The sequence below is a fragment of the Gallus gallus genome, chromosome Z (assembly GCF_016699485.2).
Source record: "Gallus gallus isolate bGalGal1 chromosome Z, bGalGal1.mat.broiler.GRCg7b, whole genome shotgun sequence".
NCBI lineage: Eukaryota > Metazoa > Chordata > Aves > Galliformes > Phasianidae > Gallus > Gallus gallus.
The window spans coordinates 14,961,750-14,976,588 of NC_052572.1; the positions used below are offsets into that span (position 1 = coordinate 14,961,750).

Below are 14,839 nucleotides of genomic sequence, written 5' to 3' on the forward strand. Positions count from 1 at the left end.
AAAATTTATATCCCTTTTTAAAGAGATGCTCTTCATTCAAAATCACTTAGATAACCTCAGGAAGGTTATTCTGTATCTTCAGTAGCTATATTAGAAGAGGAAGCAGAGTGTGAATATATTATTCAAAAATATTTTGTGTACACTTCTCAGCAATTGGAATTGTCCAGACAAAAGACATTCACATATCTGAATATATTTTATGCTAGTCTATTCACTCTGAAGGTATAGATCATTTTTTCCTACTCACCTCCAAAGTAAGAGCCATCTGTCAGCTTCAGCTCTTTGTTGGATTTGGTGATAACACCAGCAACACCATGCTGAATGAAGTACATCTTTTTACCCACAGCACCTTCTCGGATAATATAATCACCAGGTTGGAACACCTCAAATCGCAGTTTGCTTAGCATGGCAGTCACAAAGTTTGGGTCTGCATTAGCAAAAAGAGGCATTGTAGCAACCAGCTTCCGACAATTGAAGTTGACGATCTCCTAAATGGAGAGGAAACATTACGGTAATGATGGTCAGCAAATATATACATTATAAATGTCATTGAAAAAAGACTATTTTGATCACACACACAAACACAAATTATGCAGTTATTGGACTTTTCTATTTCTCCTACTGTGCCTAAATTTTAATCTTTTCATTAACTTTTGATCTCTTTCTAGTGAAGTGATGGAAACAATAAAGCAGGTCTGATTTGTACTAAAAAAGTTGTCTTCTTCTGGTGGGTTTCACATCTTATTTCCCTTGCCTTTTAACAGGAAAAAAATGGCAGAAAGATAAAAATTAGATAAGAACTACACAGAAAAGCTGACAAGATTAGCTGTTGCAATAACCGTACAAAGTGATAAAGTTATGCAAGTGCAAAGTTTAGCCCTGTGTTTTCCAAAGTTATACCAGTAACATCATTCTGATTCTAACAACTCTATTGAAAATATAAACACTGTAGTTAGCTGCAGGGCTAGCTGAAATCAATAGAAAAAATTCTTTCCCAGAATTTAATTCATCTTATAAACACAGAGTCGTACACTTCACTGTTCAAAGAAATGCATTTGCAACAGATCCTTAAATTCAGAAAGCATCACTGTTTTCCTAAAACTGCTACAGGCCTTAATGTTGTTTCTTCACCAAGGATATTTATATTTACAGAGCAAGCTATGAGCACATCTATATAAGAGTATTATTACCAAAAAGCAATTGATATCCTACTTGCTTTAAATAAATAAAAAAATAAAATAAAAAAATTCCTCATAGAATTTCAACTTAATTTTTACAGACCTTACTTAGTGTTTGGAAGATTAGTGTGGTCAGTTATACTGATATAAACAGTCTGCTGAACTGTGGCCAATCCTTATCACACATGAAGGTGCAAAGGCGGGCAACAACTACTGAATTAGCAACCCATACATGACAGAAGAATATACATATTCATCTGCATAGAAATGCACAGAGAAGAAATAAATACTCAAGTAACCAGCAGTCACCTATCTGCTTTGAAAAGCTCAATGTTATTTGTCAGTGGAGTACTCCTTGTATTTCATAATATCAAGCAAAGCCTTCATGACTGACTTAAAGGAGACATCCCTCATCTACTAGTGTTCTCATCTCCTTGTTCTTTCAACTTTCCATGCATCTGCTATCTCATCTCTTGCTTACATATCTCATCTACCACATGCAGCCTACTTTCTGGGCAGCAAGCTCAGATATTCTTGTCCACAGTTCAGATTAATTTTCCTCCCACTCCTATCCTTTGATATCAAAACCTCAGTGGGTTCTTCAAATTACGGCCCTTGCATCTGGGAAGGAGATGGGGATCTCACTTTGAAGGGAAGCCAACGGCTGCTGAGGCAAGCAGGAGGCATGAGCATGACGTAAGTAAGAGTCAAGAAACAGCCATCTTTCCCAGAGAAATTATATCCTTTCAAAATAAATGGTATGAAGCAAAAAGTCTCACCAGGTATCTGTGAATACAGGAAGCTGCTATTGCCAGCAATTTCTAATTTTACATTAAACAAACAAACAAACAAAAAACAGAACAAAAACAACCAATCAAACTGAAAAAACAGCTTTGTTGTCTGCCTCTGGACATGCTGTAGGACATCAGTGCCTTTCTTCCAGTGAAGGGTCTGGAATTGAACACAGTAGTAGAGGAGCAACTTCACTAGTGCTTAGCACAGAGGCACCATCGCTTCCCTGCTCCTGCTGGAAACTCTATTTCTGATACAAGCCAGGATACCATTGTCCTTCTTGGACATCTGGGCACAATGCTGGCTCATGGTCAGCTGACTGTCAGCTAACACACCCAGATCCTTTTCCTCCAAACAGCTTTCCAGTCACTCTATCCCAAGCCTCCTTGATAAGGAGTACAGTTGTCCAGCTACAGGCTGCCAGCATCTCCAGCAGAATACTGTGGGAGGCAGTGTCAAAGCCTTTGCTAAAGTCTGTGTAGATTACATCCACAACCTTTCCCTCATCCCACTAGGTGGGTGACCTGGTCATAGAAGGAGATGAGGTTTATCAGGCAGGACATGCCCGTCATGAATGCATGCTGGCTGAGCCTGATCCTCTGTTGTTCTATACATGCTGTGTGATCACCCTCAAGATGATCTGTGTCAGTGACCTCCCCAGATATCGAGGGCAGGCTGACAGGCCTGTAGATTTCTGGATCCTCCTTCCAACCCTTCCTGTAGATGGGCATCACATTAGCAAGCCTCCAGTTCTCTGAGACCTCACTGGTTGACTGGGACTTCTGATAAATAATGGAAATCAATGTGTCAGTCACTTCTGCCAGCTCCCTTAGTACTCTCACATGGATCCAATCTGGCCTCACGCACCTGTGACAGTCCAAGTGGAGCAGCAGGTCACTAATTGCTTCCTTCTGAATTGTGGGGACTTTACTCTGCTCCCCATCCCTGACTTCCAGGTCCCGGGGCAGAGTTCCCTGAGGATAACCTAACAATTATCTGTCTGATCACTAAAAACAGAATAAAGAAGGTATTGAGAACCTCAGCCTTTACCTCGTTGTCAGTGGTAATGTTAATGGCAAGTTGGAAATAGAAGCATTTCTGAGCACAAATGAACACTGACGCTTAACAAAGAGTACAGCAATTCTCTTTAAACTGTCTCAACAGCTCCACATCTCTACACTTAGATAAATACTAGATATGCCTTTTATACATATATATATTTTCCTCTGGAATGAGCCAAGGATATACAAAAAATATATTATTTCACATAATAATAATAATTTAATGCAGATTGAATCCCCGAATTATTGGGTTAAAGATAGAGTGAATGAAGACTAAGATGCTACATCTTTGAAGACAATCACTAAACCCCAACTGGATTTAGTTATGATTTCACCAAGAACATTTTATCTTAGAATTATTTATGAGGAACGGAAACAGAACAACAAACCTTTTCTACTGTTTTGACTCTCTTATGCCTTCTGATTTCCATAGTTTCTTTTCTATTGAGAGTTTTAGCATGCCTGAAACAGTGCACCTTGTACTGACTCCATAACTAATTATAAATTGAATAGATTAGAACTACAGGATATAGACTTGAGATCAAGTGCAGAGCTTTTTTTATAGTTTGTAAGAAACTTAAAATGTAAAAGAATTGATGGCAGGAATGGAAACCAGAAAAGATGGAAGGAAAATATCACTGAGATTGGTAACAACTGGAAAAATTGACAAAAGATACAGTGGTGTTCGCCTGAATGTGACAATTATCTCAAGTAACAGCGCTGCAAGATATAAACTACCACATAGGTGTCACTGGCATTTGATGTCAGCGAATCCTGCTGAGTCATTAAGCTGTGAGGAACAATCCCAGGCTACCCCTTAAAGTGTACTCTGGGTGACATAATAAATACTAAAAAGAGATTCCAGCTGACTGTCTTTCCAAGGAGAAAAGAAAAGCCTGTTCTCTTCATCTAAACAAGTAACAAGGAACCTTATTTCTCACAAAAACTTCAGCCACTGCTTCCCTGGAGAGGGCAACTTATTCTCTTCTCCCACTGCTCACAGTCTGGTGTCATCACGTGTGGAGTCCCAGACTACTTTCCCTGCTCTCTATGAGACTGCCTTGCTGTCGCCTTGGCTGATGTCAGAAAGCTGGAAATAACTGTTACTTTTCTTGCTTTGCTCAGGGACTTTTCAGTAGATTTGTCGCTTGTTTTCTATTTCTGAAAGTGAATAACTGTCTTGCATGTCTGAGAAGCAGAGAAAGGAAATTACGAAAGGTTGCAAAAATTACCTTGAAATGATACTGAAGCTGGTCATTGAGCACGGAAGGGGCTTGGAAAGTGAAAAGTTCAACAGCAGTCAACAGCAGGAAGAAAAACAGTAGGAGGTGGAGTAGTACTAAGAAAGAGAATGAGAATGGGAAGAAACACAAAGGACACAGAAGAAATGGAAAAAAAAAGGAGTCAGGAAGGTTGACTTTGAAAAAGATCAAGGAACTGAAAAAGTGAGAGCTTGGGAACATAGAGCCTGGAGAAAAAGCTGTCAAGCACAAAAAAACCTGAAAAGTGGGGCAGATAAAGTAAATAAAGTCCTTAGCACAGCAAGGAGGGCACAGATCACAACCTTAGTCTTTGTCTTTTTCAAGGATTAGTTTGGAAGAGTTCTGTGGGATAAAGACCTAGAAGGAAGAGGGGCCCAAGAAAGCTGACTAGTATTCAAGGATCACCTTCTCCAAGCTCAGGGGTGATGCATCCCAACACAGCAGAGGTCAAACACAACAGTTCCAGGAGGCATGCGTGGATGAACAAGGAGATCCTGACTGAACTCAGATACAAACAGGATGCCTACAAGGGGTGGAAGCAAAGGCAGGTAATCTGGAAAGAATTCAGAGACATTGTCAAGAAGATGGAAATGGGAAAACATAGAATTCTATCTGGCCAAGGCATCAAGAGCAACAAGAAGGATTTTTGCAAATACCTCAGTGAGAAAAGGAAAAGTAAACATGAGCCCTCTCCTTAAAAACAAAAAAACAAAAAAAAAAAAAAGAAAGAAAAAAAAACACCAAACCAAACCAACCAACCAACCACACAACAACAACAACAACAACAAAAAACAGGAGACCTAGTTAGCCAAGACAGTGAAAAAGCTGAGGTAACAAATGCGTCTTTGTCTCAGTCTTTACCAGCAGCTTTCAGGAATTGCCAAGTCCCAGAGGTCAAGACAAGTGGCCCCCATCTTGGGTGGAAAAGAATCAGATCAGGAGACACATTGGCTTTGACACTGCCTCCCCTAAGATCTTCACAGAGAAGCTACTGAAATATGGGTTAGATGAGCAGACAGTGAGGTAGACTGAAAACTCACTGGATGGGTGGGCCCAGAGGATAGTGTTCAATAGTGCAAAGTCTAGATGGAGGCCGGTAACAAACAGCATAGTGCAGTGGTCAGTAACACTTTCAGTTCTGTTTAACATCTTCATTAATGACCTGGACTAGGGAAGAGAGGTCACCCACACTAAATTTGTGCACGACATAGGACTGGAAATAGTGACTGACTCACCAGAGGGCCATGCAGCCGTCTGGAGAAAATTGGACAGAGTAGAGAGGTGGGCTGACAAAAATCTCACTAAGTTCAACAAGGAGAAGTGAGCAGTCCTGCTCCTGGGGTGGAACCCCCAGGAACCAATAGGGCTGGTTGTCACCCAGCTGGAAAGTACATTGGCAGAAAAGGATTTAAGAGTCTGGGTAGACACCAAGTTGAACATGAGTCAGCAACGCGCCCTTGCTCCTAAGCAGGCTAATGATATTCTTGCCTGCATTAAGCACAGTACTGCCTATCAACATAGGTGATCCTTCTGCTCTACTCAGCACACTGAGCAGCCTAGTTTTTTTTTGGTTTCCCAGCACAAGAGAGATGTGGATGTGCTGGTAAGAGTCCAACAGAAGGCTACCTTCAAAAGCTGCCTAGATGTGGTCCTGGGCAACATGCTGTAGGTTATATACCATGCGTAGCATGGGTGTTGGATCAGATGACCTCAAGAAGTTACTTCCAACCTCGATCATTCTGTGACTCAGTGATACATAGAAAAAAAGGAAAGTGATAAATAATGTATTTTCATAACTTTATGGGCTGATACAAACACAGAGGAGAACTCAGGACTACATGGGCTCTCTGTGCAGAGCCAGCTGAGTCCACAGATTTCATTTCTTCTTGGGAAATAAAGCAGAACACCTTCTTGTTGCAGGACTTTCACTTTTGGAATCTCATTTCTTTTTATGGCTCCATCTTCTGTGCACCTTTCTCTCTTGATATATAATCTATTCCTATATATACCCATGTATACACAGCTTATATATACAGCTTATCTGTTCAGTTTGAGTTGCCTAATGAAGGTATGAACATAGCTACAAAACCACCCTGCTGTGGTAATTTCAGCTGTTACATCCTGGTAATGCACTCGTTTTGTTGATTAATTCTCTAAGAAAGTTTATGCTAAAGCACCAACTTTCTATATTTAAGATGTTAGAAGGTGGAAAATTACTGAGGGAGAAAGAAATGTGTCATTTTTAAGTGCTTTGTTTTTCTTTAAAGTGTTCTTTTATTTAAATATGAGATCATTCAGAACAAGTAAAATACATTTCTGCAAGTCTTAATCACAAGCAGTACTATAATTTCAGATTCTTGTATATCGCTTCAAATATCATCTTAGGGATAAAGAAACAGTAATGATTATGAAAGTGCCTTATGTAATTCAGAAAGCTCTAGGAGAAATAGCAATGTCTTTTAAAATAAGTTAAAAACAAATGCCTAATTAAAAGTTGTCATTTTATGTGGAGATAAACATCTTTCACATATATTTTTGAGTTATTTCTTTGAAGCATGACTGGAACTAAATTATGATACCCCATGTATCTTTATTAGAAGAAATAATGAATTTTTTTCTCACCTGTACACCAGTAACAAATGAAAGCCTTAGGAGAGAATTAAGAACATTTTATGTGGCTAAAGTGGTTAAAGGGAAGTTGTGATTCAGACTCACATGGAGCAAGTGTTTATCAAGGTCATGTACTGGTTTAGTACTAGACTAGTAAACAAGGACTAAATCAGAGGTGTAGTGATCTGCTGTATGTTAGAAATTAGCTAGATGACTGCACTGGCTCCTGCTGCTTTATGTTGTATTGGCCTTATTACTCATTTTGACTCTTCTGGACATCTTTTTCAAACTGTCATAAGTCCCTAGATATTATCATTTTCATAAGTTCAGTATTTCTGGGCAATTGTTCCAGCACATCTTGTCATGTCACACCTACAGAAGCAGCTTGACAATGTGACTGGGCACAACGGTCACCCACTTCTCTGATGGCATTATGCTTTTCTTTCTTCATGAAAAACTTTTGGATAGAGGAAGTGCTTTTAGTTAGACTGACTGGAAAATAACTGTTGGTAGAAAAAAGAGGAAGTTAGGAAAAACGTTTATGACTGATGGGTTGTTTGTTTTTTCCCCATACATCCAATTGAGCTAATAGATGATACTACTTCCATCCACAAGCTGTGCTGTCCCTATGTAGAGGCCAACAAAGTGTGTTTATGGCTACACTTAGTTTCATTTGGTCAGTTCTGTACAATAAAGTAAAATAAAAAAATCCTTAATTTCACCAATGCATTTTTTTTTCTGAGTATCTCTGTTAATGCTCTGTTTTAAAAAGGTAATAAGTGAAAGCAGCCTTAATTTTCCTACCACTGAAAAATAAGTTACCTTGTTGAGTGAGCTGTTTTTTCTCTTAGAAATGACTCACAAAAAGAAAATCACTGAGTAAATAATTTATGGAAAACTATAAAAAATGCATGACATTTAAGGATTTGGGGCTATATCGGCATGTTAAATATATGAGGGCCATTCTGAAAGTAATGCCTCCTATTTTATGATATTAGCACACAACATCAGAGCTGGGTTTTGGTAGTATGGCAGTAGAAGCTGAACCTTCTCACCAATATTGTGTTACATGTTGTTGCTGTGCAACAGATGGCAGCAGAGGGGCAGTCTGACAAATGCATTTGACACGGAAGTGTTTATGACTCAAAGGTGCATCACTGAATTTCCCCATGCGGAAAAAATTTCATCCATTAACATTCACTGATGCTTGCTGTATTTTCAGGGAGACCAAACAGTGGATGTGAACACAGTGAGGAGGTGGGTGGCATGTTTCAGCAGGTGTGACAAAAACAGTGGGTCACCTCCAGTACTGCTGATTTCAACCAGCACGGCATACCGGCTCTTGTTCATGGCTGGATAAAATGCATTGCTACTGATAGTGACTATGTTGAAAAAATAGTGTTTTGTAGAGGAGAATTTGCTCTGTCAAGTAGTGTTATTATGTTCTTCATATCTGCTGTAGTTTCCATGGAAATAAATAGAGGGCATTAATTTTCGAGCAACATACGCAGTTAATCTGGGTTTTAAGTAGTCATCTTCTGTATGTGTTCATGATTGCGTATAATTTTAACCTGTTATTCAATTGCACTCAGTTTTGGCAGAAAGAAGGCATCTCACAGGTATTAAGTCCTCACAGGTTTTATGACAGCAGGCAATCAGGAGGACTAGGGTTAGCATCCCGCTGAGGGAATGACTACATTGTTAGTCACATAGATCAAAACTTGTTTAGTGCCAGAAACTATACATGTGGCAACGGGGTGCAGTATTCTTTACTTCTGGTACACCTGAAATTGTTTGAATTGCTCTGACACACTGTGGTTAATCAATTAAACAGTGTTTCCCTGAAAAATAAATTTTACTCTGAAGCTTTTAGACATGTAAAAATGACTATGCAGATCTTTACCTCCAAATGGCTTTTCCACAATCTTTCCATTTTTCAATTACACTTAAATCTAGCATTCTCTGCAGGGAAAACACGGGTCTAGGACTTTACTTGTGGCCCAGCTGATGTCTGGCACAAAATGTCTCTTTGTACACTGTGCCGGTTTTCTCTCTGTACCAGAACAATGGGCATTTTTAACACAGAGACGCTGCTTAAATTTCATGTTTAACCCTTGGATACCATCATTTATGTCTAAAACTGCACTGAGTGATGTAATTCTCTTTTCTTCTGGACTTTGATGTTTTGCCATTCTGTAAATACAGCTGGATATTGGAGGTATATAGGCTTTGGAAAACCTCTCTCTTCAGCCCCTGTAGCTTTACACTTAAGAAGCACAAGAATGCTCTGATTTGAGGTAACCTATGTGTTTGACCCACAGATAAAGCTCAAAGCCTGACAAAAACTCTAGGGCAAAGACAATCCACATGATCCTACTTGCCTTGAGAATCAGTGCACAGTGTGTGCATTTACATTTTCAAAACCCTCAGGTCTCCAGGACTTCCAGCATACCTGCACACTGGTAGCCCAGCTGCAGAAAATTTCCCAACCAGCTTGAGATGAGCTAAGGCAGGGAGCAATAAACATGCTTTACAGCCAGTCTTTGAATGAAATCCCTGCTTGGATTCTGTGAGGTCTGAGCTGAAGCAGGTGCACAGTTGGTTGTTTTTTTTCTGTCTGGCTCCGTTCACCTCATTTTATGACAAGTCGTCCTTAAAAAGTGCATATGGTAGCTAGTATTGCTGTCTCCTAAGAGAAACCAACCTTCTTTATGTATTTGCAAGCAGCAGGGATATAGGTTGGACCAATTATGTTTTCTTGGCTTCTTTGGTTGAATGTTGGCGTTCTGTGTACTTTTATATCACTCTGATTTGAATTTTTTTATTCAACTTCATATATGCATTTTTTATACCTCAGAATTATTATTGCATTAACTTAAAATGCAGATATGATAATCCTTTTGAGAACTGATGGTTCAACCATCCTCCAATAAAGTCAGTCTGGTGAAAGATATCCATCTTTTTCCCAGCTTGTTAATTGATTTAATTGAGCTTGAGGGAGAGAGCAATCCCATGCATCTCATGCTTCTCTTCTCTAGATCTTGAATTATACTTAGAAGATTTTAGAAGAGAAAAGAAAAAAGGAAAGAGAGAAAAAAAAGACACTATCCATCTTTTCATTCACTGAACCGTGTATCCATTCCAAAACTGTGCAACTTTGTAAGTTAATTTAGCCATAATCTTCTTCAATGTTCTGAAATGTTCTATGTCTCATAATTTTGGTTTCCAGTTAGGAAAAGGATAAGAAGTATCAAAATGAGCACAGAGGCAATGTTTTAAGAGAAACTGTGAGATAACCTGTCTAATTTCAAAAGCTTGGGAAGTGCTGATAACTCAGATAAGTCTGAGTCAGTTAACCAGCCTCTGCTTCCTGAAGGCTTTCCCTCTCCGTATGTAATGCTAAAAAAGTGACTACTATGGAAAAAGAAATCCTGAAAAATATCATTGCTAGTTTGTTCCAGAAGGCAATACATAATTTATGTCTGATAGCAGCAGTTGCTATAGATACTGTTTCCTTCTATTAATTGCATAAATAAACCGCAATTTGCAAATGCATTTAACAATCATTATTTCAGTTTTGTGTTCAAGAACAGCAAAATATCTTAACTTTCCTTTGTGTATGGGTGTTGTACTAATAATGTAGTATTTACCAAATAATATCTTGGGCAGGTGGCACGTAAGACTGAAGTCTTGGTTTAGTAAAGCATTTTAAATCTGAAGTTGTTCAATTATGAGACTACAGACATTAACATATGCATTGTCAAGTTGTGGCAGGAAGGAGAACTGCAAGAAATGTAAGATTTGTAAAATCCTATCAGTATCTGCCTGTATCAGAAACTTGTGTTAGCACATTGAAAACCTCATATTTTTGTAAAACAACAACTAAGGAACAGGAGTATGTCGATTTTGTTAATAATCACATTACCCTGCCTAGTCTGCTTGCTCACAGGTTAACAAATAGCACTGCTTTTCAATTGTCTCCGCAGCTTCCAGTCCTTCTTGTGATAATGTGATGTTTCTGGAAACCATATTCATCCTTCTGCATTTGTTCTGAACTACTGTGATACCACTTGCTAACACCGATCAATCTGTGGTTGACCTTGTACATGATCTGTGTGGCAGCTACTATTTTTTTTCTAATATATCCTCCCAGAAACAACCTCAGATGTTACTTACAGTTCTTCGGAATAAAGTGTACTTCTTATATGCACCAAAGTCAATGAGATATCGCCTGACAGCCAGAATAGAATTATTTTGTTTTTGAAAAGTTCTGGAAAGGGTGTTGTATTCTCAGGATAGTGCTTGATCCACATGATAGAAAGGAGAGTAGTTGTGTGCAACAGAAAACCATAAACAAAAAAATGGGGAGAGAGGAAGAGAGTGGAATTTCACAGACAGACAGAGCTACACACTTATATTTGCATGACTTACTAGGTAAAATGCATTGATTTGGGTGTTTTTGTTGTGTAAAATATCTGTTGGAATGCAGAACGTGTGATGTGGTTGAACAGTACTACTTATCTCACTGAAGCAAGAAGGCCCATGCAGAAAATAACTTGTGGATGAAAACAGAGGAAAAACTGTGAAGCTAGCAGGGAACTGCCTGAGGACTAGCACAAAGTACCGAAACAAAGAACTTGGTGGCAGAAAAAAACTCAGCATGCCTTAGGAGAAACAGAAAGCTACATCCCGGAGATAAATTTGTGCGTTGACTATTTCTGATTTGCACTCGTTTAGTCAAGAACAGAATTCAACGCTAGGAATAGCTCCCCTGAGAATTTATTCTAAGTGCTGCATCAGGCAAGAAATTCCTTCTGCCATTCTATCCCTCCTTCCTTGTCCTTTCATTCCTCCTCTTGTCTCCTGTACCTCACAGCCCAAATGCTCAAGACAACTGACTCATCCATGAGCTACTTCTCAAGTGTGTGTGCTTTACCCACACCCTCTGTATATTGTCTAGCTGACACAGTTAACAACAAAAGCCAGGAAAACAGTTATTTAACTGTCAGCGGCAGTGGTTTGTACGCCATGTTATTTTGAAGCTCTCCAAGAGCTCTGGATCGGAAATACTGTTATCTTGTTAATTGCTAGGTTAACAGTTACTCCTTATTATGAATTAAAAGAACCACTCTGTAAAATTATTAAGTGGCTTAAATTAAATCTTAATGTTTATACTGGATAAATACTAGTTAGCTGAGCTTAAAATACTGTTTACAGTTTTTATGTATATTTCTGTTTGCATTTCATTTGTAACTACTCAGTAGAGACCTACTGTATATACAGTATAAACTAACTCCTGACTTTAACTCACAAAACACTGCTTTGCTATCTGTGTTAGCATCTTGAAGTGAGAAAGAAGAGCATTTGTAAACAATGAGATTTATTCTGATTTCTTAGACAAATGTGTGATGGAATTCTGAATGCTTGTGTGTGTATATGCTAGAATATTTACGTTGTCAACTATGTATGCACACATCTATATTTAACAGAAAGATATAAAAAGAAAGATAAGAAGGATGCCCAATCCCTCTCTATTTCTGAATCAGCCATCGTCACTGCTCTATTATTTTAACAGGGACAAGCTAATTATAAGGCCATTTAAATTTGCCTTCTAAATGAAACCACTGCAAAGGGTGCTGTAGCAGGATCAAGAACAGCGGCTCAGTGTTGTTACGCTATGAGTATGAGAAGCATGTGACAAAAGTGTAAGGAGCTCATGACTCATTCAGGCCACAGGGCTGGAGTGCAAGGCATGTAGAAAAATACAGAAAGCATAGATTCTGGAGCCCGGTTTTGCAGTGACATGAGGATCCTGCTCAGTTACAAATTAAAGAGTGAGACATGGAGAGCTGGCTACAGAAGCGATAGCATCAGATGGAAAAATGAAGATGAATTCTCTGGGAGTAACTCAGTAGAGTGACAGCCAGACAGCCCAGAAGATAGAATTTTCTTGAGAGTGCCACTTTGGCTAACAATGTTAGCTGCAGGGAAAAGAGATGCATAAATGGCACAGGAGGTGTAAAGAATGCAAGAAATTCTGAAGAGTGCAAATAGGAAGCATGACAGCAAGAACAGCCTCAATAGCAGATCATACTGGGGGAAGAGAAGGCAAATTGGCAGGAGTGGACTAGTTTATATGCATAGTTAGTAATAGCAGCTATAGTAAAAGTAGTGCATCAGTGTCTATAAATATCCAGTAGGCAAATGTGCAGATCCTGGAATGATCAACTAGCCTGGGAAAAAAAAAAAAAAAAGGCTACAATCGGGGGAGATGATCAGTTGCAGAACAGGTACCACAGTGAAAAAAATTAAATCAGAAATGTAAAAAATAGAGCATTTAAAGGATACAACTGTTTAGGGGCTTTCAGGCCAGTATTTGAGCCATTCACTCCAGTTACATAACATAAGCAAGATAAAAGAGAGTGCATGGTATCAGAGGAGCAAAGAAACAATCACATTAGAGCTAGGAGCCAAATCACAATTGAGACTTGACAGATCAAGGGCACGTGGGACATCCTCTGTGTTTGTAAATCCTGAAAATATTTGCTCTGAGGAGCGTATAAAAGAAGCAGCTATGTAAATAAGGCATCCAAGAAGTGAAGGGAGATACCTGTAGCCTTCCACCTTCCATGTATAGTAAGTGTGCTGTTTGCTCTCTGCATGCAGTCACTAAGGCCTTGAATATTTCTGTCTGTGCTTTCTTTCCAGGATTAGGCATACAACAGAAGTGAAGGAGCCTGATGGCAGCAGGGTTTCCAGGAGCTGCCATCAGCATCTGTGCATGAGACTTGGCAGGCACAGGAAGCAGGGGGGCATACCGTGGTGCACCCTTTACATCAGTTAAATATTCTTTTCCAAAAAAAAAAAAAAAAAAAAAAAAAAAGCCCAACAACAACAAAAAACAATTACAGTTCATCTGCTTGCTGAAAATGTTACATTTATTTAACCATTAAAAGCATTTCAGTGCATTACTCACTACTCGCTTTATGAATTAAATATAGACTCAGGATTATTTCCATGAGAAATATGTTCCTATAATTTATTCAGAAAGATTTTCGAATTATCTTAAGACTATATCTTAATCTCTACTTTTATGAATACATTGATCTATATTGACTTTGTATCATAGGAGAGCCTTTAAAAGCCTTGTCATTACAGTTCATGGTAAAGTAATATAGACTAAATGTGTAGGAAAGATGTCCTAAGACATAATGTAACAGTGAGAAACATAACCTTGGACACTGCGTTGCACATATGTGCCTGGAAGTGTGTGTGTGTATTAAATATTCCACAAACATGTCTGCACAGACTTATTTATATGTGCACATACATGCGTATGTGTGTCCTCAATATAAAAACAGCCAAATTTTAACTCAATAATGTACCTCATTAGAAATACATCTGAAATTAATTTCAGTTAAATAATCAGAGGTTAACATAATTCGTGTGCTTGTATAATTGAGTTATAATCTACAAGCAAAAGGTGAGAGGAAAGAAGATTCTGCTCCCAGTTCCAATTATATTCTTTGGAAATGAAATGTCCTGATGTTCTATATTCTGCAAGGGCACATGATCTGTATCTATTTTCAGCTAACATCTCCTCACATGGTGGCCTAAAAATAGGCCAGCTATGAGCTTTAAATAATGGCTCAGGAAGGGCATTAACCTCTTTCTCACATTCTAAGTTTGTCACATTGCTGTAAGTATCAATATTTTGAAGAAGGTTTCTTGTGTTGGAGAATGACAAAGCAAGCTACATACATGCCAGCTCTGCTCAGCAGCATTATAGACGTCTTAGCCTCTTAATTCCTTTCAAGGTTTGTTATACATTAAACCATCTATACATAATATCAACAGCAATTCTCTTCCTCTCCGTAGGGCATCTATTTTGTGCCAGCTGCTAAAAAGGATGTGAGAGTTTATATCTAGCTCTTAC

At 38.7% G+C, this 14,839-nt stretch overlaps 1 protein-coding gene across 1 annotated transcript in view; it reads right to left on the reverse strand.

Moving 5' to 3' along the window:
- HCN1 (hyperpolarization activated cyclic nucleotide gated potassium channel 1) overlaps positions 1 to 14,839 on the reverse strand; it is a 198,453-nt gene that overhangs the window by 19,898 nt on the left and 163,716 nt on the right. The window contains exon 6 of the mRNA XM_429145.8: positions 248 to 488. Within this exon, the coding sequence (XP_429145.3) occupies positions 248 to 488 (241 nt within the window). The remainder of the gene's footprint in view (positions 1 to 247; positions 489 to 14,839) is intronic.